At 38.2% G+C, this 26,193-nt stretch overlaps 1 protein-coding gene across 46 annotated transcripts in view; it reads right to left on the minus strand.

Annotated features, from left to right (window-relative positions):
• ABI2 (abl interactor 2) overlaps positions 1–26,193 on the minus strand; it is a 71,388-nt gene that overhangs the window by 7,975 nt on the left and 37,220 nt on the right. For 7 of the 46 annotated variants that reach the window (XM_086615630.1, XM_086615624.1, XM_086615622.1 and 4 more), the window contains 5 exons: positions 20,904–21,080; positions 9,563–9,660; positions 8,682–8,828; positions 7,498–7,622; positions 3,638–3,796 (listed from right to left, as the gene is read on the minus strand). In XM_086615630.1, coding sequence (XP_086471756.1) covers positions 3,638–3,796; positions 7,498–7,622; positions 8,682–8,828; positions 9,563–9,660; positions 20,904–21,080 — 706 coding nt within the window. Of the gene's footprint in view, positions 1–3,637; positions 3,797–6,367; positions 6,551–7,497; positions 7,623–8,681; positions 8,829–9,562; positions 9,661–10,673; positions 10,701–17,113; positions 17,132–20,894; positions 21,081–26,193 lie in introns of all 46 variants that reach the window. The other 39 variants (XM_086615635.1, XM_086615629.1, XM_086615614.1 and 36 more) reach the window with 17 other exon arrangements.

Here is a 26,193-nt window from a genome sequence, read left to right on the forward strand (position 1 = left end):
ATTTAGCTTGCTGAACAGAACTAAATAAATTTCAGACTAATTCCAGACCAGAGCTGGTAAGAAAACTGCCAGGTATGATGTAGTATTTTTCAGAATTAATTCACATCATCGTAGCAAATGAAAAGAACTCCAGAGTATTTAAAATTCACGTCTCAAAATCTTGTATTTGCTTAATTCAGTAATTATTATCTGAAGTGCTTTGAATTTCTTTTGTCACTCACATTCACATTCCTTTCACAATCACACACTCCAAACAAAAAAAATCCCAACACTACAGAGAAACCATCCTTTTTGTTGCAAAAATATCCCTGTACCTCCATATAAAACAAGCTCCATTATCTCACCATTTAATTGATATTTCTTGAGAAAAACTGAAATACATTTCTAATTACAGCTTCTTTGCCTTCAATGATGTGATCTCTGAGAGTATTTATTCCTTCAAGTGTAACCACAGTAGCTGGAAAAAGCTTTGGTCTTGCATTTTTTCAAAGCAGGTGCAGGGAACTTGAATTTGAGGTCCTACTGAAATGCGGTAATATTCATGAATTCAGCATTCTTGTGCAACTGTGAAGTCCCTGCCATATATATGTTATAAAAATATTCAGTTACAAAATGTTTCCTCTATTCAATGTCATATGGATTCATACAATTCATATCTATCATATGAGACTAGTTTCAGTTTCCTAGGTCCCTTCAGCATACTTTGTTCATGTGCTACATAGATTTCTTTGAAAGAAATAACGAGGCTTTCCACATATAAAAATAAATCACTCTAGACAAGCACTCCAAGCAAATACAAAAAATCTCTTAGTTAGTTTGGGTTGTGTAGTTTAATCAAAACGGTGATGCTAAACACTAGCTGACGTCGTTCCTTGTCCTTGTTTGTCTTAGCCATTCAGTTTGTGCTTCAGTCTACGCACAGTGCAGGCACTACCATATTATCTTATCTCTATACGATATATAATGACTTTAAGATAGTTTTGATCTTTAGGAGCCAATACAATAAATGTTTTCTTAATAATGACTTTGATTATAAAGTGCATCAGAAGAACTTTACTGTTCCTCTGCTGTCTCAAAAGACAAGACACACACCACCTTAAACGTACCCTCCCAGCCTCCTTCCACACAGACCGTTAGTAGATTAAGAGTTCATCTGCGCAGTTGATGTAAATTAATTCAGAAACACTCAAGAGTGCCTTCCCCTGGACTGCTTCAGCCTAGTAAGAATTCAGCTATTTAAATAGCACGTGGTGCAGACCACCATCTCAATACTTGCCCAGTTTCTCCCATGGGTCTTTTAGTCTGTGCTGACCTCCATATTGCTTAGATACTGGTGTCTAAGGTTGCAAAGTTAAAACACTTGTTAGGTGGCATGGCTGGCAAGAGTGGCTCTGAGACAGACATATGCTGAGATCATTTAAGGTCTGCATTTCTTACTATTTTCTTTTCATTTGTTAAAAAGGTCTCACCACAAAGTAGAGAAATTATATTATCTTAGAAGTGGCATCCAAAAGAACAGGGCAAGGCAAGTATCTTTTATCCTCCTGTGAAGTAAATAAACAAAAATGACTATGCCAACATACTAAAAAATGGAAATAGATAAAACAGTACTGCTTTATTGCCAAACAGTCTGCAAAGAAGAACAAGCCATAGCTAGCACACTCCTCTGCCTGTTGAAAGGCGTCTTTTTCACCTCTTAAGTTCGTGTTTTCTCTTTCTCTTCAGGAATGCTGGGAAGCAATCGTGGCCCCTGTTCTGTCACTACTAACCCTGCTCCCCACAGATACAACAGTCTCTCCGTTCTTAGGGTCTTCGTCAATCATATATGCTTGAGCATCCTCTCCCTTCAAGGTACAGGCCAAAACACCTGAGTTTAATACAACTGCAAAGCTAATAAATTCTGTATTCTGCTAGGTATATAAAACCTCTACAACTGCTTATTTATGTTGTATCAAGTATGCCAGTGTAACTGACGTATTTTGCTTGTGATTTACAGCTCAAGTGACTAATCACCATAATTATCATCTTCTTTCTGGGTACACAGACTGAATTGTGGTTACATAAATTTAAGTCTATTTGGCATCTTCTATGATTACCTATTAACCATGCAATGGTAGCTTGCAGAGAATGATCCCTTTGCTAAAGCAGAAATGCACAGCAGTTGTCAGAAACTCTCCGGATATATTGAAAATCCTCTTTATCACAAAGGTAATCCTGAAAGGTTTCTTTTATTGCTATTACCCTTTCCTTCTTGCCCATTTCCCTTCAGCCTTCAATATGCACATAATGTGCTTAAAAAACACCACACGTTTCAGGCAACTGAGCTGCAATTTAGTCATATAATCTTCTCCACCCCCTTGTCTGCAGCAGGACCATCCATTCCCTTCTCAAGTTAAGCACAAACATTGCTTTGTAGGGTAATTCACAAGCAGTAATATTTGAACCTGATCAAGTCCCCTAGACACAGATTGCAGCACTTGACCTAATTCCAAGTTCAGTATTCAATTAAAAAAAACCCAAACCCAACACGAAAAAACAACACCAAAACCCACCGCCACAACAACAAAAAACAAGCACACTGTACTGCTTGCAAGTCAACATTCAATCTTGCTGGTAATAGGGCATTTCTTAACAAGGAACCTTCAGTGTGTCTCCTGTATCTTTCTGTAGCTCTGTCAAAAAAGAAAGTCTCCCCCGCTCTGGTATCAAAATATTCACATTGCATCAGAAGCACAGGGAAAAGGACTCCTTAGGTGAAAAGCTATTGCATTCTGCTTGACACACAGGACACAACACTCCTTGTTAACATCCCATCCTTTTAAGGGTTTTTAAGACAGGTTGTCCATTAAAATAACGTCAGCTGTAGACTTAGCAGATGACACAGCTCTCTTACATCCCATACCAAACACCACTGATGTCTCCAAGGTGTCTAATGCTTACCCTTGCATAACAAGTACAATTTCTCGAACTGCCAGTTAATCAAAAGGAAAAAGTATACAATATAAAGACTGATTAATAAAGAATCAGTGTTCTGATGCAAAATCAAATGTTCATCCCACACCAAAGCAGACACACAACACATGGCGTAGTAAAGGACTAAAGCTTGCCTAATAAGGACTGTGAGACCCAAAAGTAATTTATTTGGCAACAGCGGCAGGATTGTTTTAAGCGCTTGCCATAATGGAAGCTGAACGCTCTGTACTTGGACTGCAGCTTTGGCATGGGCATGTAGTGACAGGACAAGGGGCAACGGATTTAAACTAAAAGAGGGGAGATTTAGATTGGATATAAGGAAGAATTTTTTCCACTCAGAGGGTGGTAAGGCACTGGAACAGGTTGCCCAGAGAAGTTGTAGACGCCCCATCCCTGGAGGTGTTCAAGGCCAGGCTGGATGAGGCTTTGGGCAACCTGGTGTAGTGGAGGGTTTCCCTGCCCATGGCAGGGGGGTTGGAACTAGATGATCTTTGAGGTCCCTTCCAACCCTAACCATTCTATGATTCTATGGCTACCAGCAACATACTGGAAGTTACCTGAGACTAACTGCAAGATCTGCAATGAAGACAGAACATAAGATTTCACAGATCTGAAGGTCACTCCATTCACCACCATGTTGAATTCAACAAAGCAACTTCCTTACCTGGGTTCTGGTTATAAAACGGTCCTCCATTCATCTGGTTCTGAAGGCTCGTCTGTGATGTGATCGAAGGAGGACGCCGATATGGCAAAGATCCCCCTATTGTTGGGGGTGTGTGTCGAGATGCAGGCCTGTTCATGCTGTAGAACTGGACTGGGTGACCTAGGTTAGAAAAAAAAATGTATTAGCAAAGAGAAGAATGATGCCTGTCATTTTGTATCTGCATTCAAGTCTCAAAGGCTTGGAAAAGTTTTTGTGTTTTTCTAAGAGTCTGCATCCTAGGAGCAGTCAGCCAGTCCAGCTGCCAGACTGGCAGGTCACTGGATGTCCCAAAAGCAACACAAAAACCAACTCTCCCAACTGCCTGTACTCAGCATTGCTCACAAAGCCTGTATGGAAATACAAAGGTGTCTAAGCTACAAAGCTTCAAAATAGAAGAAAATCATTCTGTTAACCATTTTATATAATCTATTATAACAACTTACTGCAAATTTAGTTATTTATAAATCTGCAAAAAAATAACACCTCACAGTTCAGCAATTAAGCAACATACACGTACAAACTAACTGTATGTCATTTCCAAGATTCAAAGCTGTTACCTTCTACAACTGAAAAACATGATACTAACTGTCCTAGTGCTGTTCAGGAAATACGCAGAGTATCATCTAGGGAGAAGAGAAGGTTAGAAACTGCTTAAAGGATGGGATAACTGAAACCATACTCCAAGACTCTCTTTCAGGGAGGTGTCAATTGAAACAACTCCTTAAAAACTTGCTCTCCATTTTAATCACCTCCTGTATTAAAGTAATTGATCCCGAATCCAAGCAAGCAATAAATGAAGCAAGACCATTCAGCTATCTTCTGTGCTCACAACAAGTTCTCTGGCTTATATACTGTATATAAAAGTAAACAATAGACTGGAATTGTTATACCCATATGGGTTATTACTCTCCCTAACTATTCCACCTTCAACATTTGTGCTAGATGTAAATTTCAGAGTTTGGAAGAAAACAAGGGAAGAAGGGCTGGTCACTGTGGTTGAGGAGACAGAGGTGCAGGGAAGTAAACAAGGAAACCAAACAAAGGAATTTTTTTTAAAACCTGAATTCTTCTCCACTATGTTTTGACTGCTTTGCAAAACTTCACACTAGGTCAGTAAATAAAATGCAAGTTGCTTGCCGTGTTACTTGCTTCTAAGAGCAAATGCATGAACTAGAGACTGACGTTCCTCCTGCTTTGTACATACGTACTTCTCAAACAATGCACTTTTTACAGATGAGGAAGAACAACAGTTAGGAAACAATCCACCTGGTTTATAGGCTTTTTCACATTTTTCCTAATGCATCTTTCCATTATGTCTGTCCCCCTGTTTCTTAACGCACTAGTAGAAACTGATGGTGATTAGAGAGAAGGGAGGAGATTAGAAACAGGTATAAGAGATCCTTAAGGATCAAAAACTACAACCTCATAAACGGTAAACTATCCAGTCTCTTCAAATAGAAGTTCTCTGAACTTCACTTCAGAGAAGCCATGCAAGCAACCTCCCTAGTAGCACAGAGAAACAAAAGATCTTAAAAATAGTAAGTAAATTGAAATTTCTCTTATGGAATTGTGAATGTGAATTTATAGCCATTAAAATATTAGTGTCTGCTTGATTTTGATTTTTCAAAAATACAGAAGCAATATGGGTTAAGAACTGGGATACTGACCGTGCATCAAAAACAGAAAACTGATTAAGGCCCCATACGACACAGCTGACCTTCTATACATGAAAGTAGTTTAGACATCAGGATCATCTTCTGATACCAAAATTCACCACAGTTCAGAAGCTTCTAGTCATAGTCGTGAATTCTAGCGTGAGTATTTTCTAATTTTATATGAACCACAGCACCTTAAACTAAATACGATTTCGAGAATGCTTCTGGCACCTGGTGAAATTCTTACTAAGAGAGACCAGCACTAGTAAACACACAAACGTTGTGATCAGCCTCCACTATAATGAAAAGTAAAAAAGCACATACGTAGCTATGTATGAATTTGTCTGTCTAAAGAGATGTTTACAACGGAGGTGTAACTCCTCGTCAAAAGTTGATGCACAACAGTGTTATGGTTAGTAAATACTAAATGCTGCAACTTCGGTATATGAGAAAATGTAGATCGATTTCATAAACCTTAAAAAAACCCAGTTACAACATACACCATAAGAGCCACCGATTAAAATAAAATGCTTTAGTACTATTCTGCATAATAAAAACTTTTATTTTACCTGACATTGAACACAAAAAAATAGCCCTTTTTACCAGTTCATTGAAAGGAGACTTGTCATTTGAATGCACTGAAGAGACAAGTCGTACAAATTATACTTTGTAAGATGCACTTTTTAAAATTCCATTACTGAAAGAGAATAATCAGACCTGGAACTATCAGTTCTGGTTCCCCCCAAACATAATTATTCTATGAGATTCTCAGTATCCAAACTGCAACAGAATGATAATATAATAAATAATTATATACATGTGAAAATAACAAAATTATAAAATTGAATGATTGCTGTTTATAAAACTAGCACATCTTGAATTGCTTGCTATAACCATTACCTTATAGTTGAGTATTAGCAGATGTTTTCTAGTAATACTTAAAAAAAAAAAATTTTAAAAAATCACTGCTTCTGAAGCAACTTTGATCGTGATCCCGTCTGGGTTCATCTGCCCACCAGCTGGAGCAGACACTCACCTGTAGAGGGTGTGGAAGAAACAGCAGGGGGAGTTGGAGAGGTGAAGCCATCAGCAAGGGGCTGAGCTCCTGCAGCAGCAGCAGCAGCATCTGGGGCAGCGGAGGAAGGGGCAGGAGCAGGAGGAGTGGGGGCAGGAGCAGAGGTAGCAGGAAGGGGAGAAGTGCCAGCCGAGCCAGCAGGGGCTAAGTGAAGAGAGGAGGAAGAGGTGGAGTTAATAAGGAGACATGTTAGCAAGGACTAGAGAAAGCCTTTGACTATTCAGTGTTAGCTGTTTATTAGATGCACAGTGTTTAAGAATGCACGTGGAGAGGAGAGAAAAATGGAGCTGTTAAAGAAAGGCTCATTCCTATGCAGACGGTAAATGAGGGTCAAGCAAATCCAGGTCTTCTTTCCAGGTCTGAAGGGAATACCCAGAACTTTTCACCAAAAAAGATGTCTTTACACCTTGTTATTTATGCTTCAATCTGTAGCACAGCTGCCTTTAGATTTTGTACAAATGCCAAAATATACAAAAGAGGAAAGCCAAAAGTTTCCAGTTCTTTGGTTCAGAAGCATCATGTATTTCAGATCACACTGCAAGCCAGCTATACACTCTTCTTCACTGAAAGGGCTGAGCAAAGGAAAAAGGAGTACTAATATCACTTCCTATTTCGGGAAAGATTGGGGTGATCACATTGAACAAGGGTCTTTTTGTGACAACTCAGTTAGGCTTGCATTAACGTACTAAAGGTTTACTCTGTGCCTGCCTCTCATTTAGTCTAATTTTCTAAAAGTGTGCTTCTATGTATCTGCATGAACAGCCAATGAAAAAGCATTTATTTGCTTAAAAGGACAAGGGAGAAGTTTCCCTGAGCCCACTGAAAAAGGTGTTGCGTCCTACCTAGTCCCATGCAGGCAGCCAGGCAAAAAATTCTGATGAACAAATGAACGTATAAAAGAAGCATCAGAGCACGCTGGACACTCCCAGAAAAGATACTACTTGAGTCAAACTTACTCTATCAGTAGCAAACAATTTTCAAGACTTGCATGCTTCTGGATAACGGGGTTCACTCAGCACTATGTTGAGGAGACTTGCAAACACCAAAGGTTAATGCTGAGTCAGAAAGAGGAACAGCAAGTTTCCATTTACCTGGATAGACACTGGGAGGAGATGGTGTGGGAACAGCAATAGGAACACCCACACTTCCACTTCCACTGTTCTCTCGACTGCTGCTCCGACTACTTGGGTGGCTTCCTCCACTACTCCCACTGCTGCTGTAAGAAACCAAAATACCCCAGGGTGTGAATATGCTGCTGTGTATGCTGAAACATAAGATCCCTCATATAGCACCTTACTAATTCAGAGAGGTAACAGGGAACAAGAGAAATTAAACAAGGATGATATAAACCTATACAAAGCTTAGTTTTCCTAAAACTCTTCACTTTGACTACAACACAGCACGTTTTTCAGTTAGTCTTATCAAATTTGCCGAAAAATGAAAACACTTCCGGAACCTTGTTCCAAAGCATGTCATTCCACTATTGTTAAACCCCTACTGAGCTAATATAGATCTTTTTCCTATAGCTTATAAAACTGGTAGATGGTTTAGACTGTGATTTATATACTTTCATATGATGTTACTGAAATCTGGAAATTGTAAGACAGTAAAGTAAAAGTCTGATTTTCTTATATTTTAAGTCCATCAGTTTGGCCATCCTGAAGTACTTATGATGTTTAAAAAGTAAAAATTTCAAGGGAAGTATTCAGATCTGTCACATCATCAAACTCTTACTATGCTAGAGAAAAGGTTAGCCTTCTGCAGAACCTTTGGTAATTCAGTTCAGCTTTATTCTGCGTTTGAAGTTATCAGTATCCTCAAAATACAATGCTCTTTTTCAGCTACTCAATCTATAAACCTCAAAGACTGTTCAAACAAAAATGGGAACTATAAGCAAACTATGGAGTCATTCAACATGTAGAAATCAAGTTGTGTACAAAGTCTTTTCCCAGTTTTGTAGGCATTTCATAAAATAACATCACGATCTACCTACTTGAAAGACTTGACCATCCTGGTAATTCATTTAAGTACTCTAACGAAGTGACAGCACTAAAATCAAGGTGACTAGGGGATTAAGTGAACAATCCTAAAATGACTCACTATTCTGGTTTTATTACAGTGCATTCTCATCATGCCAAATGACATCCCCAGTCCGTATCACGAATTAGCAACCTTCACTGCAGAGGTGCAGACGGATTCGATATTTATCATAGCGTGTTTTGCCCACACGCGGAGATAATACTAACCGCGCTCCGAACAGGACTACACTGAATACCTGTATGTGCGATTCCTCTGGTTGACAGAAGCTGTTCTAACAGGGCTCTGTTGTGAGGGAGCCATATTGCGCGTTGGGCTAGGCACATAGTCATTTGGTACCACTGGAGGACGTACTGGCTCCAACGTACGGTAGGGAGAGTGACGCCTACACAAGTACAAACATATATCAGAAGCAAATTAAGATAACACAGATGAAAACAAGGATATTTCATTATTTAAAAGATAGCTACATACTAATTAGCAGTGTGAGTTAAAAAAGATGTTTTTCTGTACGTTTGCACTGTCTACTTCGTAGGATGAGAAAAAACAATTAAAGACGTCCTTCATGTACTTGAATCTCCAGATGTGTGTTCTATTCATAAATTCTGTGTTGCACATCCCATTCTGGTTTTAAAAGTAATCCATATCTTGTTTTCAAATAAGGCACCATGGTCTGTATATACATACACAATCACATACCAACAAACAGCATTCCTAAGGTCAAAGTCAAGTTCATAGACTTAATAGGAAAGCACTTTTATCACACGCAGCACAAATAATTAATGAACAGTGCCACATACTAATTTTCTAGTTGTTTAGCACCACCTGTCAAAGCCACACAGTTAATGACTTTTTACTCTAAAGCAAGTAGCTGTAAGTGTTCTGCAATGATAAACAGGTTCCTGTTGGGAAAGAATGATGACGCCCACTGTTTTCTGGCAGAAACATGCTAACTGATATATAAGACACCATCAGTACAAGAGGATGCAGATATAACACCTCTTGACCTTTGTGACTGGTTAAAACAAAAACAACCAAAAACACACTACAGAGAAAGAATCTTCTCTTTTTTCCCTGCTGTTCACCAAAGCTCTTTACACATTCGGTAACTGCACTTACCCAATAGTTCCTTTTCCCGACATTGGTGGACTTGGTGGCTTCTGGGTGGGTGGTGTTGTACGAGGCAGCCCACCCATCTTCATATTCTGTGTGCTGACCTGCATGAAAAAATGGGGAGAAAAACAGCCTTCACTAAGCTCAGCTTCTAGGGGGAGAGACACTGAGATGCCTTTAGAAATTAACTCTAAGTAGGGGAAGGCTTAAACAAACCAAAAAATTGAGAGGCCATGCATCTTATATGCAACTTCCACTCTGCTAGAAGTCAAGAGTTGTGCTCAAAGGACTCTTTATGACACAGGGTTTTTTAAAATTGTATATACAAAAAGTGTATCACATAAACATTAAATCACTGACAGTACAGACACTGTATCTAACTTGGTTAAACCTCCCAATCATTTTTTGAGGTAAAGTCAGTTACTTCAGGTTGCACTACTGAATGGTAAATTTGCAAAAATTTTTTTGAATACTCTTTAAAAATACCAAAGTTTATCTAACAGGCCACAATGTGATGTAATGTAATTCATCCAAATATGGAGAAGGTAAAGAAATCTCCCAATATGATCCATTCATGTTTCAATGTTTTCACAGTATGATATCAACAATTTTTAAGATAATATTTATTGTAAATACTATTTATGTATATGTATTCATAGAGAGAGCTCTATGGAGAAAAAACATAAAGATGTACTTTTTACTCCCCACCAAATCTGTAGCAATTTAATCGCTAAGAATTGATAAATAAATGGATGGGGAGAAAATATTTAGCAGTGACGTGATGTGATGTAATTGCAGTTGCCTCCTTCTCCTCTTTCAGGTTAAAATACTAGTGAAGTAACTTTCATATAAAAGAATTTACTCTAACTTCTTTTAAAAACTCATCTGCATTCCTCACTGATTGATCAGTCTAGGAATCACAAACAATTGTTACTGTTGTAGGCATTTTGCTTCTCTGTATACTGTCAGTGAACCATAACTCTCTCAATACATGCACCCTTACAGGAATCAGTACATGGTCTTCTTACAAGTCTCTGTTAAACAGTTTTGATTTATGAATGCTCAAGCTATTGCTTAGACACAGAGATATTCAACAAACCTAAATAAGTATGCCTACATTCCTTTTTCTGTTGTTCCCGCCATGCTCTATTTCACAGTGTTTCTTATTTCCAAAACTGAAGTCTTGCCTACTGCCCCCACCTCCCATATAAAAAAGGCACAGTCACCAAGGCATCAAGAGTATTTGCAAACATCATTAAAGGCAAATTATTCTTTTAAAATTTGACAATAACAATTTGCTTAAAACCCTGGCAATGTTTAGATTTGTGAATTGATAAATATTGAGAACAGTGTAAAGAGTAACATATTTAGTATTCTAATCCACTGAAACTTGACTCCCCGGCTTTAAATAATTCCAGTGCTATCACATTTTCAATCTGCTGGGAGGAAAAGAAAACCAAGCGTTGAAAGGTTTTTTTTGTCAGATTCAAAAACAGATGTTTGGATTTAGTTGTGCGAGAGTACTTTGCAAGGTCAATTTAAGACAAAATTCTTTTGCACAGCATTATAAAGTCCTTTAAGCCAACTCTAAGCAACAAGAAATCTAAAGTTAATTCAAGTGAGGGACGAGGTAAGCACTGAACTACAACTACTTGAAGGGAAGAGGGAAAGTGTAAAATGAAGTATATTTTACTCTATATACGGAACAGTAAGAAATAGCTCAAAATCTGTATTTTTTTTTAAAGTTGCAGCACCCCCTGTATTTCCTTTTTTATTAAAGAACACCTGTTTCCCCACCTACCTATTTGTCAAAAAAAACCACAAGTAAATAAAAAACCCCACCCTAATTAAACACTCACTGCATCGTCACTTGCTATATTTCAAACAGCCCATTAGTGCAGCATGGGTTTTGGATGTCTTTAGATGGCAGCAAACTTAGACCAATCTGCGTACCTCTAAATAGTCCATTTACATGTTTTAACTGGCTACACCATTGTTTCTTACCAGACAATGTAACTACTAGCTAGCACTTTACAGTTCAGATAAAATTCCATATATTTAACCACAAATAATCTTATTATTTGTACATAAGCACTGCAGGGACAAAAATGAAGTTTTAGGCTTCCACTGGGCTAGAGCTACATGAAAAGAAAGGGCAGCAGAGGCGGAGGATGCAGTGACATCACACAGTATACAGTAAGAAGTGGAAGTAATATTTGCCAGACCAACGCAGAACGCCAGTGATGGCTAGTTTGTTTCATTAACACTGCAAATAAACGTATCCTTGACACAGAATGGGAAGAAAGTTTTAGAAAATGTAGCCCAAGAAAAAGTGATCCTTTTTTTAGCCAAAAAAACTAGTCACAATGAAGCCATTCTTAAGAAAGACTAAACTGAAAGATGGGGAACTGCACTGACAGTAAGCTGAGTTTCAGGCTTTTTGAAATGACTTTTCAAAGTCATTGAAATCCAAATGTTGAAAGAGCAAGAAATTAAAGTTTACAGGGCTGTCTTGACATCCGACAGGACTGATGGCTTTAAGATCAGCTACTGTAAGTTAAACATCCCTACCTGAGTAACTTCCCCTTTGACTTATGGCCAAATAATCACAGAAGAGAAATGAAGAAGATAAAATTATTCCAACAGTTCTGATTGAAATTGACAGATCTGTGGAAATTACACCATGCAAGACAATAAAAAAAGGTTACAGACTGCCTTGAGGAAAGAAACAAAAAAAGAGAAGAAAATGTAGAACTATACACATTGCAACTTCAGCCGATACAAACATTTTAACATTTCCAGCTCTCCCCTTCTATGATGACTTCTACCAGGAGATAAGAGGAGGAAAAAAAAAAAAGAGGAAAAAAAGGAAAGCCGTTACTGCCCCACTCTTGCAAAACTTTACTCTATTGCCTTTTCTATTTTGCACATACGGTTGTAAAGATAGTTTCCACACACAAATCCTCATCCGCACACATCCCTCTTAAAACCTTCTAAAATCCAAAGCAACCACTAGAAGGTCACATTTGCATTTGCTGTCAAGTTTCAAAAATCAGTTTTCTGGAGTAGTTGAAATTCACCAGGAGTTGCACTACGTTTCCCCTAGTTCTGCACAGCGGGAACTGTTCAGATGCAACTGGTTTAATCAGAGGGTGAAAGCAGAGGAACGCATCTGTCCCTTGGTGGTTTGTTTGACTGCAGGACCCCACAGATCTGTGGCTGGTTTGTAGTTAAGAGCTTGCAAATTCTTTTAGGAAACTGCGTGACAAAAGAGAGGCTGCAACCAGAACCACAAAGGAGTATCTCTGCCTTTGCTCACAACTGCCAGAACAACCAAACCACTGCGCTAAAAAAAAAAAGGAAAAAAATAAGAGAAACAGTAACAATTTGGGCACAAAGCTCTGAAAAGAAAACAGCTGACTGTTCTAAAAGCAGGAACTCCGAAACTCCGAACAGACCAGTAGTGCACAGGGTCTACACAGAACTCATGCAGGGATTTTTCCAATTCTTTCTTTGCCTCTTCCCATGGAAGCAAAACAGCAGAAAATACTATCAAGTGAAATTTACATGGAGGAATACAAATAATTACACCAAATAATTCTAGGGAGATCCTGGATAAGCTTTTTTTTTACTGGATACCTTGCAGAGCTTTTTATATGCGAATTAGCAAGCACTTGCACAAAGAAGAAAATGTCTTCTACCGAAGCTGTTAACTCTGGAGCTGGAATTTGAAGTTTTACTGAGGAAAAACTGTATAAACAACTTAAAATAAGCAGATCCTTGGTAAGTAACACATCCTGGAGGATGCTCTGAGATCCAGCTCACAGTAACAGCCATAAAATGAACTGTAAAGAAATGGACCACCATGGACCATTCTGTGTAAAAAGGATACAACAGTATTTCAGCCGCTATTTTCTAAATTGGGCTACAGGTCTGTTTTAGAAAGGTAACATCTGATGACTTCAAGTTATGATATGGAACTGACTAGAACCCTTAGAAAATTACCATTTTTTTTTTAATAATTAAAACTTAATTGTCTAATTTCTATTTTTGGCAACTAGTTTTTCATAGATCCCAGTGATTAAATCACCATTTTATGGTCCTACATATGACTGAGTTTCCTTCATAGTCACATTCTTATAAACATTTAAGAGATTGAGCTTCTTTAGCACTGCACTGTATAAGAAATTGGTAGTGAAATAAACTGGTTAAAACTGAGAAATCCTGCACTTTATTCAATTCGATTCTTGGGAATGTTTTCATAAGCAAAAAAATTCACCAAACAAGAAGTATAAAAATACACAGTTGGTCAGATTAAGAGCTGGTGATCAGACATGCAAAAACTATTTGCATCTGCAAGAAAGCTGGAGAGGGATTTTTTACAAGGGCGTGTAGTGATAGGACAAGGGCAATGGATTTAAACTGAAAGAGGGCAGATTTTGATCAGATATAAAGAAGAAATTTTTTACACTGAGAGTGGTAAGGCACTGGAACTGGTTGCCCAGAGAAGCTGTGGATGCGCCATCCCTGGAAGTGTCCAAGGACACGTTGGATGAGGCTTTGAGCAACCTGGTGTAGTGGAGAATGTCCCTGCCCATGGCAGGGGGGGTTGGAACTAGATGACCTTTGAGGGCCCTTCCAACCTAAACCTTTCTATGATTCTACATACTGTGTATTTACGTGTCTGTAAGGCACTTACCTGCAACAAAGACTGCAATCCTTATTTTTACTCTTCTGAAGAACACTTCATTGTCAGTTCAATTACCAAAACGAGGTGGGTTTTTTCCCCCAAAAATCCTGACTACTAGATATTCCATACAATCAAACCTCAAGAGTAGCTACTTTCTAAAGCCAAGGTTAGACTCCGCTAGCTAGAAACTTTTAAGTGGTGCTTTACGGTCAAATCAGATTTTCTAGGACTTTCGAGATGTCAAAAGAATCATCTTTTGCCCAAAATCTAATAAGAAATATGTCCCATCAGTGATGTTTCATGGACTATATTCAGCCACTTCAAGCAGCTACTCAACCTTGTTGAGCAATTTTATATCTGACTCCAGTAAAAACAACCTAAGGCTGAATGAAAACTACCTTCCCACACTTGCTTCATCTTGTTAATGCTACAGGGAGGATGAACAGATTTTTGGCCCATCATCTGCTACCTCAAATTAAATTCCTTTTCAGGCTGTGCTCAGCCACTCAAATAGTTTACTCTGCATGTCTGATTAAACCATATGTTTGTCAGCTTATTAACCAGATGATAACCAATATCTAAATTTCAACCTTGTCTTGGCAAATGACCACAAATAGAAGCTTCAGCAAGTGAGTTTACTTGTTTTTACCACATCCACCTACATAAAGTAATGGAAGAACCAAGTCTGTTAAATACAAAAAGGCTTAAACAATGTCATTTTCAATTGATTTCCTGACAAGCGATGCTACAACTCCTCTTACTTGTAATTGGAATTTTGTTCAAAATTTGTTTAAAATTTAAATTCAAGCTGCCCAGACACAAGCAGAGTTAGCCCTGCCACAGTCAGTCAGTTTAATATTGTAGCTGTTAACTAAGACTAAGGTTTCTTTGCAGCCATGAAAAATAAATGCAAGCTAAACACTTCATATCCAATCTCTCCTAAGTGAAGTAAAAATATTATTCACATGGAACTAGGGTTAGTAGCCACCTTTTAGTTTTCTTCTTTCAGGCTGATGCACAGTGACTGTAGCGAGACTTAAAGAATACTTTATGTCCACCGAGAGGTGCTGCGTTGCTTTTTGCCTTTCTTCTTTTTTTTTTTTTTATTAAACCCTCATGTTTTGGCAATGAGAAGTACATTGACATATTATGACTTTCCAAAGCAAATTTCTCATCAGGTTCACTCTACTAAAAATAAATAAATATTTTAACTGATGTTATAACAAAAAAAATGTTATTTACATTCCAAATCTATAAACAGAAAAAAAATAATTTTCTCTGAAAAGCTGAAGAGACTCTCATCACTGCTGCAAATGATGCTCAGACATGGCAGTTCAGACATGATCTGTAATTATACAATTAAAATTTTTTTTTTAGGCTGGTCATTACTTGTCGATAACTGCAACTGCAGAGAGCAACTAAGAAAATTGAGTTTGCAAATTGTTTTTTTAAGATCACCGAGAAAACCATCATCCAATATGAACTGTGCCCAGAATAAGGCAAATTCAGAATCAGAAGTACCCATTTTGTATGGATAGACAGGAAGAGCCAGGGAGGAGATATATTTTTCAATTTTTGAATAAAAAGCATTTAAACATTATGTGACTTGAAATACTTTACCTCACACACTTACATAAATTTCAAATGACAGGCAAGAAATCTCTCATTTATTAAACGTTTTCCATTGTGATCAGATGTGCTACACACACTTAAACACCTTACTAAAAGTACCATCTGGTCAATTCCATAGGGACATCACTGGGATATCTACAGTAACACCTGGGTTTACAGGCAATCTTTTCAGGAATGTGCAGGATTTTCTTTTAGCTTCTTCCATTCATAGAAAATATTTAGTCATGAAAAATATTTCACATCAACTTGGAACTTCATTTAATTAATGTACTCATACAATATATCAGTATTCTATGTTCTAAAATATAGTTCCCTCTTTAAAACTGTGGTGGCTGCTACTAAAAGACTTTCTCTTTCCCCAAACCAGTTGCACTTCAGGAGGAGGATGATATCACAATATTCAATAAAGGCTATAACCTATCTATTAATTAATGTGCTATAAACTCCAACATAGTACCATGTAACTTCATTTATCTGCTTATCTAATCGATTTGATGCTTTTTATTGCTACTTCTGCAGCCACTAAGGCTACTAACATTTAAATCTCTTCAAGGTCTTTGAGAATTCTACTACTTCGGTCTGGAGTTCTTTGATGCACTATTTATTTAATATACAACTAAATAAATAACTTAGTTTGTTGCTTAAGGGTTATTAAATATTTTGCATAACTATCATATTTGCGAAAATTTCCATACGTGAGTGCCTCTCAGTATTTAAACAGTGCTAGCAGTTTCTGAAAAAATAAAGGATACTGCAACTTTAAAAAAATAATATACAGATTTGAATTTGTTACACACCTTTAGAGCGCATTATCTGAGCAATCTCACACTGAAACATTAATCCCAATGAAATCGTGACTTATACCGTATATAGGATAAAAAGAATATTACACAGGGGGAGGCTCATATTCAGCTGCTATCTATGCACTGTATCTTTTTGTCTACACAAAGTCAGCACAACATTCCTCCCTTGTAAATGATCTGGGAGATATGCTGAAGGCAATCAATATTTTGCCACAAAGCTTTTCATATGAACTGTGTAAGATGCCTTATATAAATACACAATTTATATCACAAAATGTTTCTCTGCAATGAAATCATTCAACAGAGAGTCTGATAGACAGGAGGGATAGCGGGTGTTGTTTTAAACAATTGGTAACATTCATATTAATCATCTCCCCGTGTGTAACAATCTCAGAAGAATAAGAATGGAAATCCAGCCCTGGGGTTTCTTACCTTAAATCTAAGCAACCACTTAATGCATAAATGGAGCAAATAAAAGAGGTAAGGAAAAAAAGCATTGAAAGGTTAGTTGGAACTTCAGGATATGAAGAGAAAGGAAAAAGAAAGAAAAAAGTTAAGCATTCAGCATTAACAAAATAATGTATCAGTAGATCATAGAAAGAGTGGTTAAAGCAGAATGTGTCATGAACAAAAGATTTTCAAGCTGAAACTTTTAATATACATTGATCACAAAGACTTTAGATTAACCCTTAAAATTAATGCTCAAATGCTTGTACACTAATTACTCAAGTTTTTACAGTGCGAATAAAAAGTCAGCTTCTTTCAGAATGGAACATGAGATCTAGATGGATTAACTTCAGAGATTAATTTATCTGAGCTGTCAAAGAAGACCCTTATCATACCCTGAGCTGCTCATTTAAACTGGTACATGCATTAGCATATTTACAACTAGCTGAAACAGAGGCCTTTAGAATATTAAGCTAATATACGGTCTTTCCTAGACAATGCTGTTAGTTAACTCTTAACCTGATGCCACGAGGTATTTCTTGGACAAAGATCAAGAGCAAATCATTACATGTTACAAGAAGTACAGCACTTTATATGGATATTACATCACGTATCAGTATTTTCTAAACTATGTATGAAGACATTAATCAACAGTGAAATCTTATTTTAAAGCCCAAGTGGTAGCTTTTTGACATTAAGTCCTACGTCTTACTGGCCCAATGCCATGCATCTTCTTTCTCCATAGTAATTTTTTCAAAAATACTAGTCCTTCCACTTGAATATCATTTGATCTGTTTCAGTTCAGCTAATCTAAATGTGTCACTACGTTTCTTACACTTTTTGTAACACCGAAAATTAAGTATGCAGAATCTCAACGATGGAGCATCCAGAGTGAGTACGCTGTTTCATTCATTTAGATCATAAATAGACCCTAATGTATTAAAAAGGAAACATAATCTAATTTACTAGAAAATCTCCTGTCTTTGAGTTTAAAGTTCCATGGACCTATTAACCAAAATGGTCTCTACTTCACACAGATACACTGGAAAATCAGGTCCCTCTGTACTGGTCAGACAGAGTGGCCGGTTACATTAATGAGCTGCGATCTTTTCCTCAGCAGCACTGCCTGATAATTACAGTGCATGAATACACACCACTTTGAATGGATCAACCTTTTTTTTTCCCCCATTCTCTTTGACTCTTTGAACTCTTTGGAGGGAAGAACAGATTGGAAGAGTTTGTAATTCAAGAAACATTTGAAAAAAATCAAAGCATATCTCCCTCAGACAAAAGGTTCTTTACATTTTGCAGCTTCAGGGAGGGAAGATGAGGAGGGACTCCTGGAATGATATAGCGGCATTTAAAGTCTCTCTCACCTATTAAGAAACCATATTGTAGAGCACAGTATTGTATGGAATATTGTATTATTGTATGGAAGGAATATGTGCTCAAGTGCCTATACTACTTCTTTCAGCATGGCATACTGGATTTTTTGGCCAAGGATGCTCGCTTTTTGTCCTGGACTATTCTCTATCCAGTTTGTCATCCTTCTCAGGGGTTGCAATGAATGTTTGCTGCATTAGCTCTTTGATTGTCCTGACAATACATAATTCTGGGTTCAGGTACTAAAGAGGAAGCTCTATAGCAGAAAAAGTAGAAAGAGGACAAAGAATGCAGACTGAGGCACCCTGATGCTAACTGGAACTTTACTGCTATTTATCCAATAACTCCTCCTGAATACTCATTTGAAGGGGAAAATGCCACAGCTCAAGCAATAAAGAGCTATAGATAGGCAAATTTACAGCTCCTACCCTTTTTCTTGTTTCCTCTTTATTCTCCAGTCAGAGATCTAGTAAACTAATCTGTAGTTACTCAAGCAGAACAAAAATAGGTTTATAAGCACAACTGGCCACTTTCCCCCCATCAGCAAGAGAGTCACTGTTTCTCCTGTGTTGAACACAGGATTAACCTGATTGGAATAGATCTATGGATCTTAAGGATAGAATGGTGTCAAGTCCTCTGTTTATTGCTTGACAAGTACACAATACTTTTTCATTTTCTAGATATAGTACATTGTAAATATAATTTGTAAGATGTTTCAAGCATATCACAAGCATAACAAACGGATGCAAATACACATTTGAGTCATCACCCATTTGATGAATTATGTTCTTTCAAAGAACGTAATTCATTGCATCACAGTGAATATGATTCTGCTACATTGAAGTAAGTGGGACACCAATTACAATGGTTTAGAGCCAGTGCTAAATAAGATTGTGCTGCAAAGCAATTAAAAACTATTCTTTAATGAGTTCTAAAATAATCTCATTAAAACAAAAGTGATCATTAAAATATTAGCTACAGTAATCCTACAGGTTAATATGCTCCATCCATATCCAGCAGTTCTGCTGACCTGCATAAATTCAAAATTTCTAAGAATTGGCAATAGATTTTAACACAAGACCGATAATAATTTCCTGCTCAAAACTGTAGCTGTTAATGCTGGCGGTTTTTTTGTTTGGTTTGGTTTGGTTTTCCAAATCAAGCTTAAAGAGTCACTTGCCTTTTTAAAATCCGGTTAGGGTTACAAACTGAGGTTGACTCTTTTGGTAAGAAATGGGGAAAAAAGACTTTCTGTTAACGAACAGGATGTTGAAAAGACCTTGTGTACAATTGCTTGGGAAAGATATTTAAATAGCACTGTTTGGAATTCAGATTTCCAAGAGTTTGGTTAAACAAATTATTGCCATTTAAAGGACTACCCAAACAGAGAGTTTAAACTGAACAACACGGATAACCTAATGTAGTTAGGTGTCAAGCAAAAGAAATTCTGGTGTACTTTGACTGGAAGAAGCATCTTACCCTCCTGCTACTTAGCAGGCTTACAGATTTGTTAGTTTGTCATGTAAAAATGACACCGCTTTGTGTTATTTACCTTTCTTCTCCTGGAACTTTAACACTGTCAGTGTTCTCACTTCCGTATTTGTTTTCCTGGCAGCACAAATTAACAATGAGCTCACACCTGCCTATACTGTGTTTACGTTCAGGACTTGCCTTTAAAAAACATGTATCTAATCTCACACATGACATTACCGCTGTTGTGTACACTGATCTAACACTCGCATACAACAGCCACCAGTTGTGTCTCAGTCTGATCTTTGCCCTGAAATTCCTCCTTTTTTCCTAGTCTTAAAAGGGAGAACCAGCTGGCTTCAAACTTGGCAGCAATATTCCCCTTCTGAAACCCCATATGGCATGAAAGTTGTAGAGAGCTCGCTTTAACAAAGCACATCACAGACTATGGGTATAACAGACTCTGACAGAAAGAAGAAAAGGAGCACATAATACTTCTTATGCATATCCTTTCTTTGGGTGAGCTTCAAAGTAAACCAGTGGCAATTTCAGCTGGATCATACTTTGTGGTGCTAATTCTGACAGAAAAGTGATGGTCATTAGCTTTTCAGTCCCCAGGTACATCCCTGGCAACTGATTCAAACAGTAATAGCAGCATCACACAAGTAGGTATGCAGAAGCATTTTAAGAGAGACCCATAGTCCAAATATCCTCGGAAACAAGATTCAGTGGGTTTGCAAGGTTTAGAAACACTGGGGCAAGGCAACGGGGAGGATCAACTGCAAATTGGACCCCTCTTATGTTTACAGACACACTGGCCAGGCAAGGAGAAACTGGTATATTACCATGAAAAGCATCAGGTTATTTTGAAAATATACAAAGACAATGTATTGGCAGTTTGGCTGTTTTAAACATCACCTACCTTCACTCCATGTCCAATATCATCTAGAATTGTATAATCAATAGGTTTCCTGATGTAGCGAACTGGTCGCTCCAAGTTAGCTGGTGCAACGATTTTGTGAGTTCTTGAGGTGTTTTTGTTTGTAGTCAAGATACCAATTTCTCTTCTAGCAACTTTCTCTTTGTGAATGTCCACCGTCTACAAAAGACGCAGTGTATTTACTAACAGTGGTATGCATTTGAATAGTCAGTATATAAAAAAAATTTGAATCAGTTCCAACGTTTTGAAGATCTCTGTATACTGTGCTAAACATATCACTACATATACTTGATTACATCATCTTGCTCGATTTACTGTTGAACTTGCTACATCTAAACCCACATTAACAGCCACGAGTTCTTTAGGTTTTCTGTTACTCTTATTCTTTACAGTTCAGTGAAATTCCTTCTCGTTTCCATTCTTAGTAGTTCTCATTAATTTACTAACATTGTTTTATACAATTCTTTCAATAATTTTACAATTGCTCTCTAAGCTTGTCTTTGAAATAGTCTCCTACTAGATCAAGTGTAAGGATACCTTCCCAAACCTTAACTTTTATGACCTGAAAAACAAACCATAAGCAGGTTTTCTCTCACTGTAAAACAGTTTGCTAAACTAGGACTGGTAGTCATATGATAGAATAAAATTTCACTCAGACAAATTGACAAGGTGTTTCAGTTATTACAAATCACTCATCACAAAGCAACAATTAGATTCTAGAAGGTGCTCAGTACTAATTTATCGGCAATGAAGCCAGTGGTTAAGCCCAGCGCCTTCATGTAGAATGCCAAAGGCCAACACTGAAAATCCCTCCCTCCACATATTACAGAGTACCACAGGAGAATCTTTAGTGTAAGAGAAAGCCTTGCTGAAAACCCACTGCCTAAAAACTTGTACTTGAATCTTGTTTAGTAACAAGACTAGGAAAAAGTTACCAAAAAGTCTATCCCTTCTGGGGAAATAAAATCTCTTAAATCATGATGCATGGAGTTGCTTGCATCATTTAAATAAAAAAATAATTCCTTGCTGACAAAACAGCTTTCCTTATAGGAAAACCTACACCAGAGTTTACCAGAGTTGTGAACAAACATTTTAGCTACAGGGTTAAAAAAAAAAAGAAGAACATAGTCAGAATCACCACCATTAGGATTTCTGAACATGCATAGGATTTCTTGTTACCACTTCAGTGATTATGAATGGTACCAGACAGACTTTTTACAGTTAGGAGACAGGCTTTGTAATAACTAAGGAACAGGCACAAATGAGAACTCATTTTCGTAACACACATTTTTCTGTAGGTAGGGACTGGGGCAGTGGGGTTGTTTATGCTGTTTTATCCTTTTGTTTGTGCTACTGATAGTAAAACAAGCAAAATGGACCCTGTATTACCTTGTGTAATCATCACAACCTTTAAAACTAGAACAATTTAAAAAACAAAACACTTCCAAGAAGCTGTTTCTTCACATTCTTTCTAGAGAATAAATTCACAAATACCAGGGGCATTATATGGAAGTTTAAATTACTATCCAACAGGATTACCTAATATTTCCCAGCAATGTATTTTCAAGATCTTGCAACTTTGCTAAAATTAAGCACTGAATACAGCTTTGTCATGTATATTTCTGCCACCTCTAGTACCAACCTGCCTAGAACTGTAAGGTTTCTACTGAAGCTGCACAGCTATTTCTTAAAACAAAGCTACAGAAAAACAGATTATTCAAGGTCAAAATATATTGGCAACCCTCTCTTTGGAAAGCTTGAGTTTGTTGAGCAATGATTTGAAATTTAATAGGGGTAGTTAAACCTATCTGTGACACATCCTCCGCCACCCTCACAAAAACCCACCCAGATTTGGCCAATATATAAACTACATAAATTCATGGTTCAGATAAGCTTAACAGAAACACATATATTTCTATGACTACTTAACAACTAAAACACTCTCCAACCAATTTTGCCAGTCCTTCCTGAAGTTCCCTGTGTTGACCAGGTCTATATACCATCCTCCAATACAATAGTGCAGATCAGATCTTCACAGTTCTTATGATATTATGTTTGCACAAGGACCAGTGCAAACAGAGCACATAAACATGTTCCAGACCAGAGCACCAAAAGCGTTAACATTCTGCAGCAGGGTAAGATTCAACATTTTATTTTCCATCACAGGTTTTTATCCCTTCCCTGTGCCAGACCTTTGTTTTTGGAAGCATAGTGGAGGAAGTAGTTCTGGAACAAGCAGCAGTCATACCAAAGAGATTGACTACAGAATCCTCACCTCATCTGTTGCGTTAGAAGACAGATACTTTCTTGATTAGCCAATGGTATGTGATTGCAGTCAACTTGAAGGACAGTCTCATGTTTAACGCCACTGAAGAATTCAATCTCTGTGATTATCCTAGATTTCATCTATGATCTAGACATGGCACCAGAGAACTGCAGAAACATTACACTGACTCTTGTATGTCCTTTACCTCACAGGCCTCTGATACCATGTTAAACAACCTCAGCTGCAATAGCAGCTGCACTTCAAACACTGCACAAAGTTTGAAATGTACCACAACATCAAAATCCTCTGGATCTGAATCTGGTCATTCAAAACTAGTTCACGCCTTGGTCACTACACTCTCTGAGCCTTAATTTCAATCTACAAATCAGAAAGAAAGTAAAGTAATTAGTGCAGTGTTGGCAAGATTACGTCTTCCTTTCTCTGCATTTCAAGTGCTTGACTTCTGCAACTTTAAATATGTTCTTTTACTATTTTCCTATGCAGTTATCTATAAATTCAATGTGAGTACAGACATTTAATGCACATATTATTGTAGTGATGGTGTCTTGGCACTGTGGAAACTTTGTTTCCATGAACGAAAAACATGCTTTTTTCATTATTTCCTGAGAGAGCTGGCGGATGTCATTGCCAAACCCCTGTCCATTATCTTTGGGCAGTCTTGGCTCACTGGGGAAGTTCCGCTGGACTGGAGGCTGGCGGATGTTACCCCCATTTACAAAAAAGGGGGGAAGGAGGATCCGGGGAACTACAGGCCTGTCAGTCTGACCTCGGTGACGGGCAAAGTCATGGAACAGGTTATCTTGAGTGCTATTAATGAGCACGTACAGGTTAACCGGGTGATCAGGCCCAGTCAACATGGGTTTATGAAAGGCAGGTCTTGCCAATCAAACCTGATCACCTTCTATGACAGGGTGACCCGCCTGGTTGACGAGGGAAGGGCTGTGGATGTAGTTTTCCTGGACCTCAGTAAAGCCTTTGATACAGTTTCTCATAGTGTTCTGGTGGAGAAACTGGTAACTGCTGGCCTAGATAGGCACACCCTCCTTTGGGTTAAAAACTGGCTGGATGGCCGGGCCCAAAGAGTGGTGGTAAATGGGGCTAAATCCGGCTGGAGGCCGGTCACCAGTGGGGTTCCCCAGGGCTCAGTGCTGGGTCCAGTTCTGTTTAACATCTTTATCAATGACCTGGATGAGGGGATTGAATGTACCCTCAGTAAATTTGCGGACGACACCAAGCTGGGAGGCTGTGTTGATCTGCTCGAGGGTAGGGAGGCCCTTCAGAGGGATTTGAACAGACTGGATCGTTGGGCTGAGGCCAATGGCATGAGCTTTAATAAGGCCAAGTGCAGAGTCCTTCACTTGGGGTATAAAAACCCCAAGCATCGCTATAGACTCGGGGAGGAGTGGCTGGAGAGCTGCCTGGCGGAGAAGGACCTGGGGGTGTTGGTTGACTACCGGCTTGATATGAGCCAGCAGTGTGCCCAGGTGGCCAAAAAGGCCAATGGGATACTGGCGTGTATCAAGAATAGTGTGACCAGCAGGAGCAGGGAAGTGATCCTGCCCCTGTACTCGGCACTGGTGAGGCCGCACCTGGAATATTGTGTCCAGTTTTGGGCCCCTCGCTTTAAGAGAGATATTGAGCTCCTGGAGCGAGTCCAAAGAAGGGCAACTAAACTGGTCAAGGGGCTGGAAAATAAAACTTATGAGGAGCGGCTGAGGGAGTTGGGGCTGTTTAGCCTGGAGAAGAGGAGGCTGAGGGGAGACCTGATTACGGCCTATAAATACTTGAGAAAAGATGGTAGGGAGGTAGGGGAAGGGCTCTTTACATTAGTGATGGGTGATAGAACAAGAGGAAATGGGCATAAGCTTAGTCAGGGGAGATTCAGGTTGGATGTTAGGAAGTATTTCTTCTCTGAAAGGGTTGTCAGCCACTGGAATAAGCTGCCCAGGGAGGTGGTTGAGTCCCCATCCCTGGATGTGTTTAAGAATAGGGTGGATGAGCTACTTGAGGATATGGTTTAATGGGGATTAGGGATGGTTGGACTCGATGATCTCTAAGGTCTTTTCCAACCTAGAAATCTATGAATCTATGAATTATTCATAGGAGTTGTGAGTACAACCAGTTTCATTAAGGACTATGGTGATCAGTGAGGTGTGACTACAGTAACAAACAATGAAATGTGTAAAACCTAATTAAAACTGGAAGCTCATCTAATGGGAATTCTCTTGCATGATGATTCAGAACCTCTTTTACCTTTAATAGCTATGGAATGACTAAGAGTATAAAAATGGCACTTAATTCTGGTACATACTCCTAAAATTGTATTGAAAAGCATTTTCCTGGCAGGTTTTTACAATTTTCATTTTCTTGCTTAGTAGACTGCTGGATCATAAGATCTTACAACATGTACAAAACAGCAGAAAGGAACATTAAGGTATTTGATCAGTAGAGAAAGGAACAAAGATTAACCCGCTATTGAAGAAAATGAAAACATTTATCGTCAACGCACAGGTAATTATTGCCTCCAGTACTAGCATAAATCCCTTCAGTGAGACAGGAGAATGCTAGAAGAATATTTATTCAGCAGTTTAGAAACTTCTATTGAGAAGTTTTGGGAGTGAGAGCTGGACTAACAAAACACCTGGCTCAGAAAGTCTGTCAGGAAAAGCAGACGGAATACACTGTGCCCTTCTGTAACTTAAAACCCTGTTTTCTAACAAGACATTTCAGACCCCTGACAGCATTACTACACATTTTTTCCCCCCACAGTTCCATTACCTTTGGCAAAAGCTTTCAAATGACAGTTTGTTAGAGGTTAGGCTCATTACTATCATCTTTTCACACGCTTTCCAAGACGCCTGCAATAACCCAAGGGATGCTTTTAAGGGGGAAAAAAGTATAAAAATTGCCTTTTTTTTTTTTTCTATTAGGAATTTTCTAACCATTTTGAAACATGAAGTTTCCATAATAAATTCAATAAAAACA

This window comes from Tauraco erythrolophus, chromosome 8 (assembly GCF_009769465.1).
Source record: "Tauraco erythrolophus isolate bTauEry1 chromosome 8, bTauEry1.pri, whole genome shotgun sequence".
In the NCBI taxonomy this organism is placed as follows: domain Eukaryota; kingdom Metazoa; phylum Chordata; class Aves; order Musophagiformes; family Musophagidae; genus Tauraco; species Tauraco erythrolophus.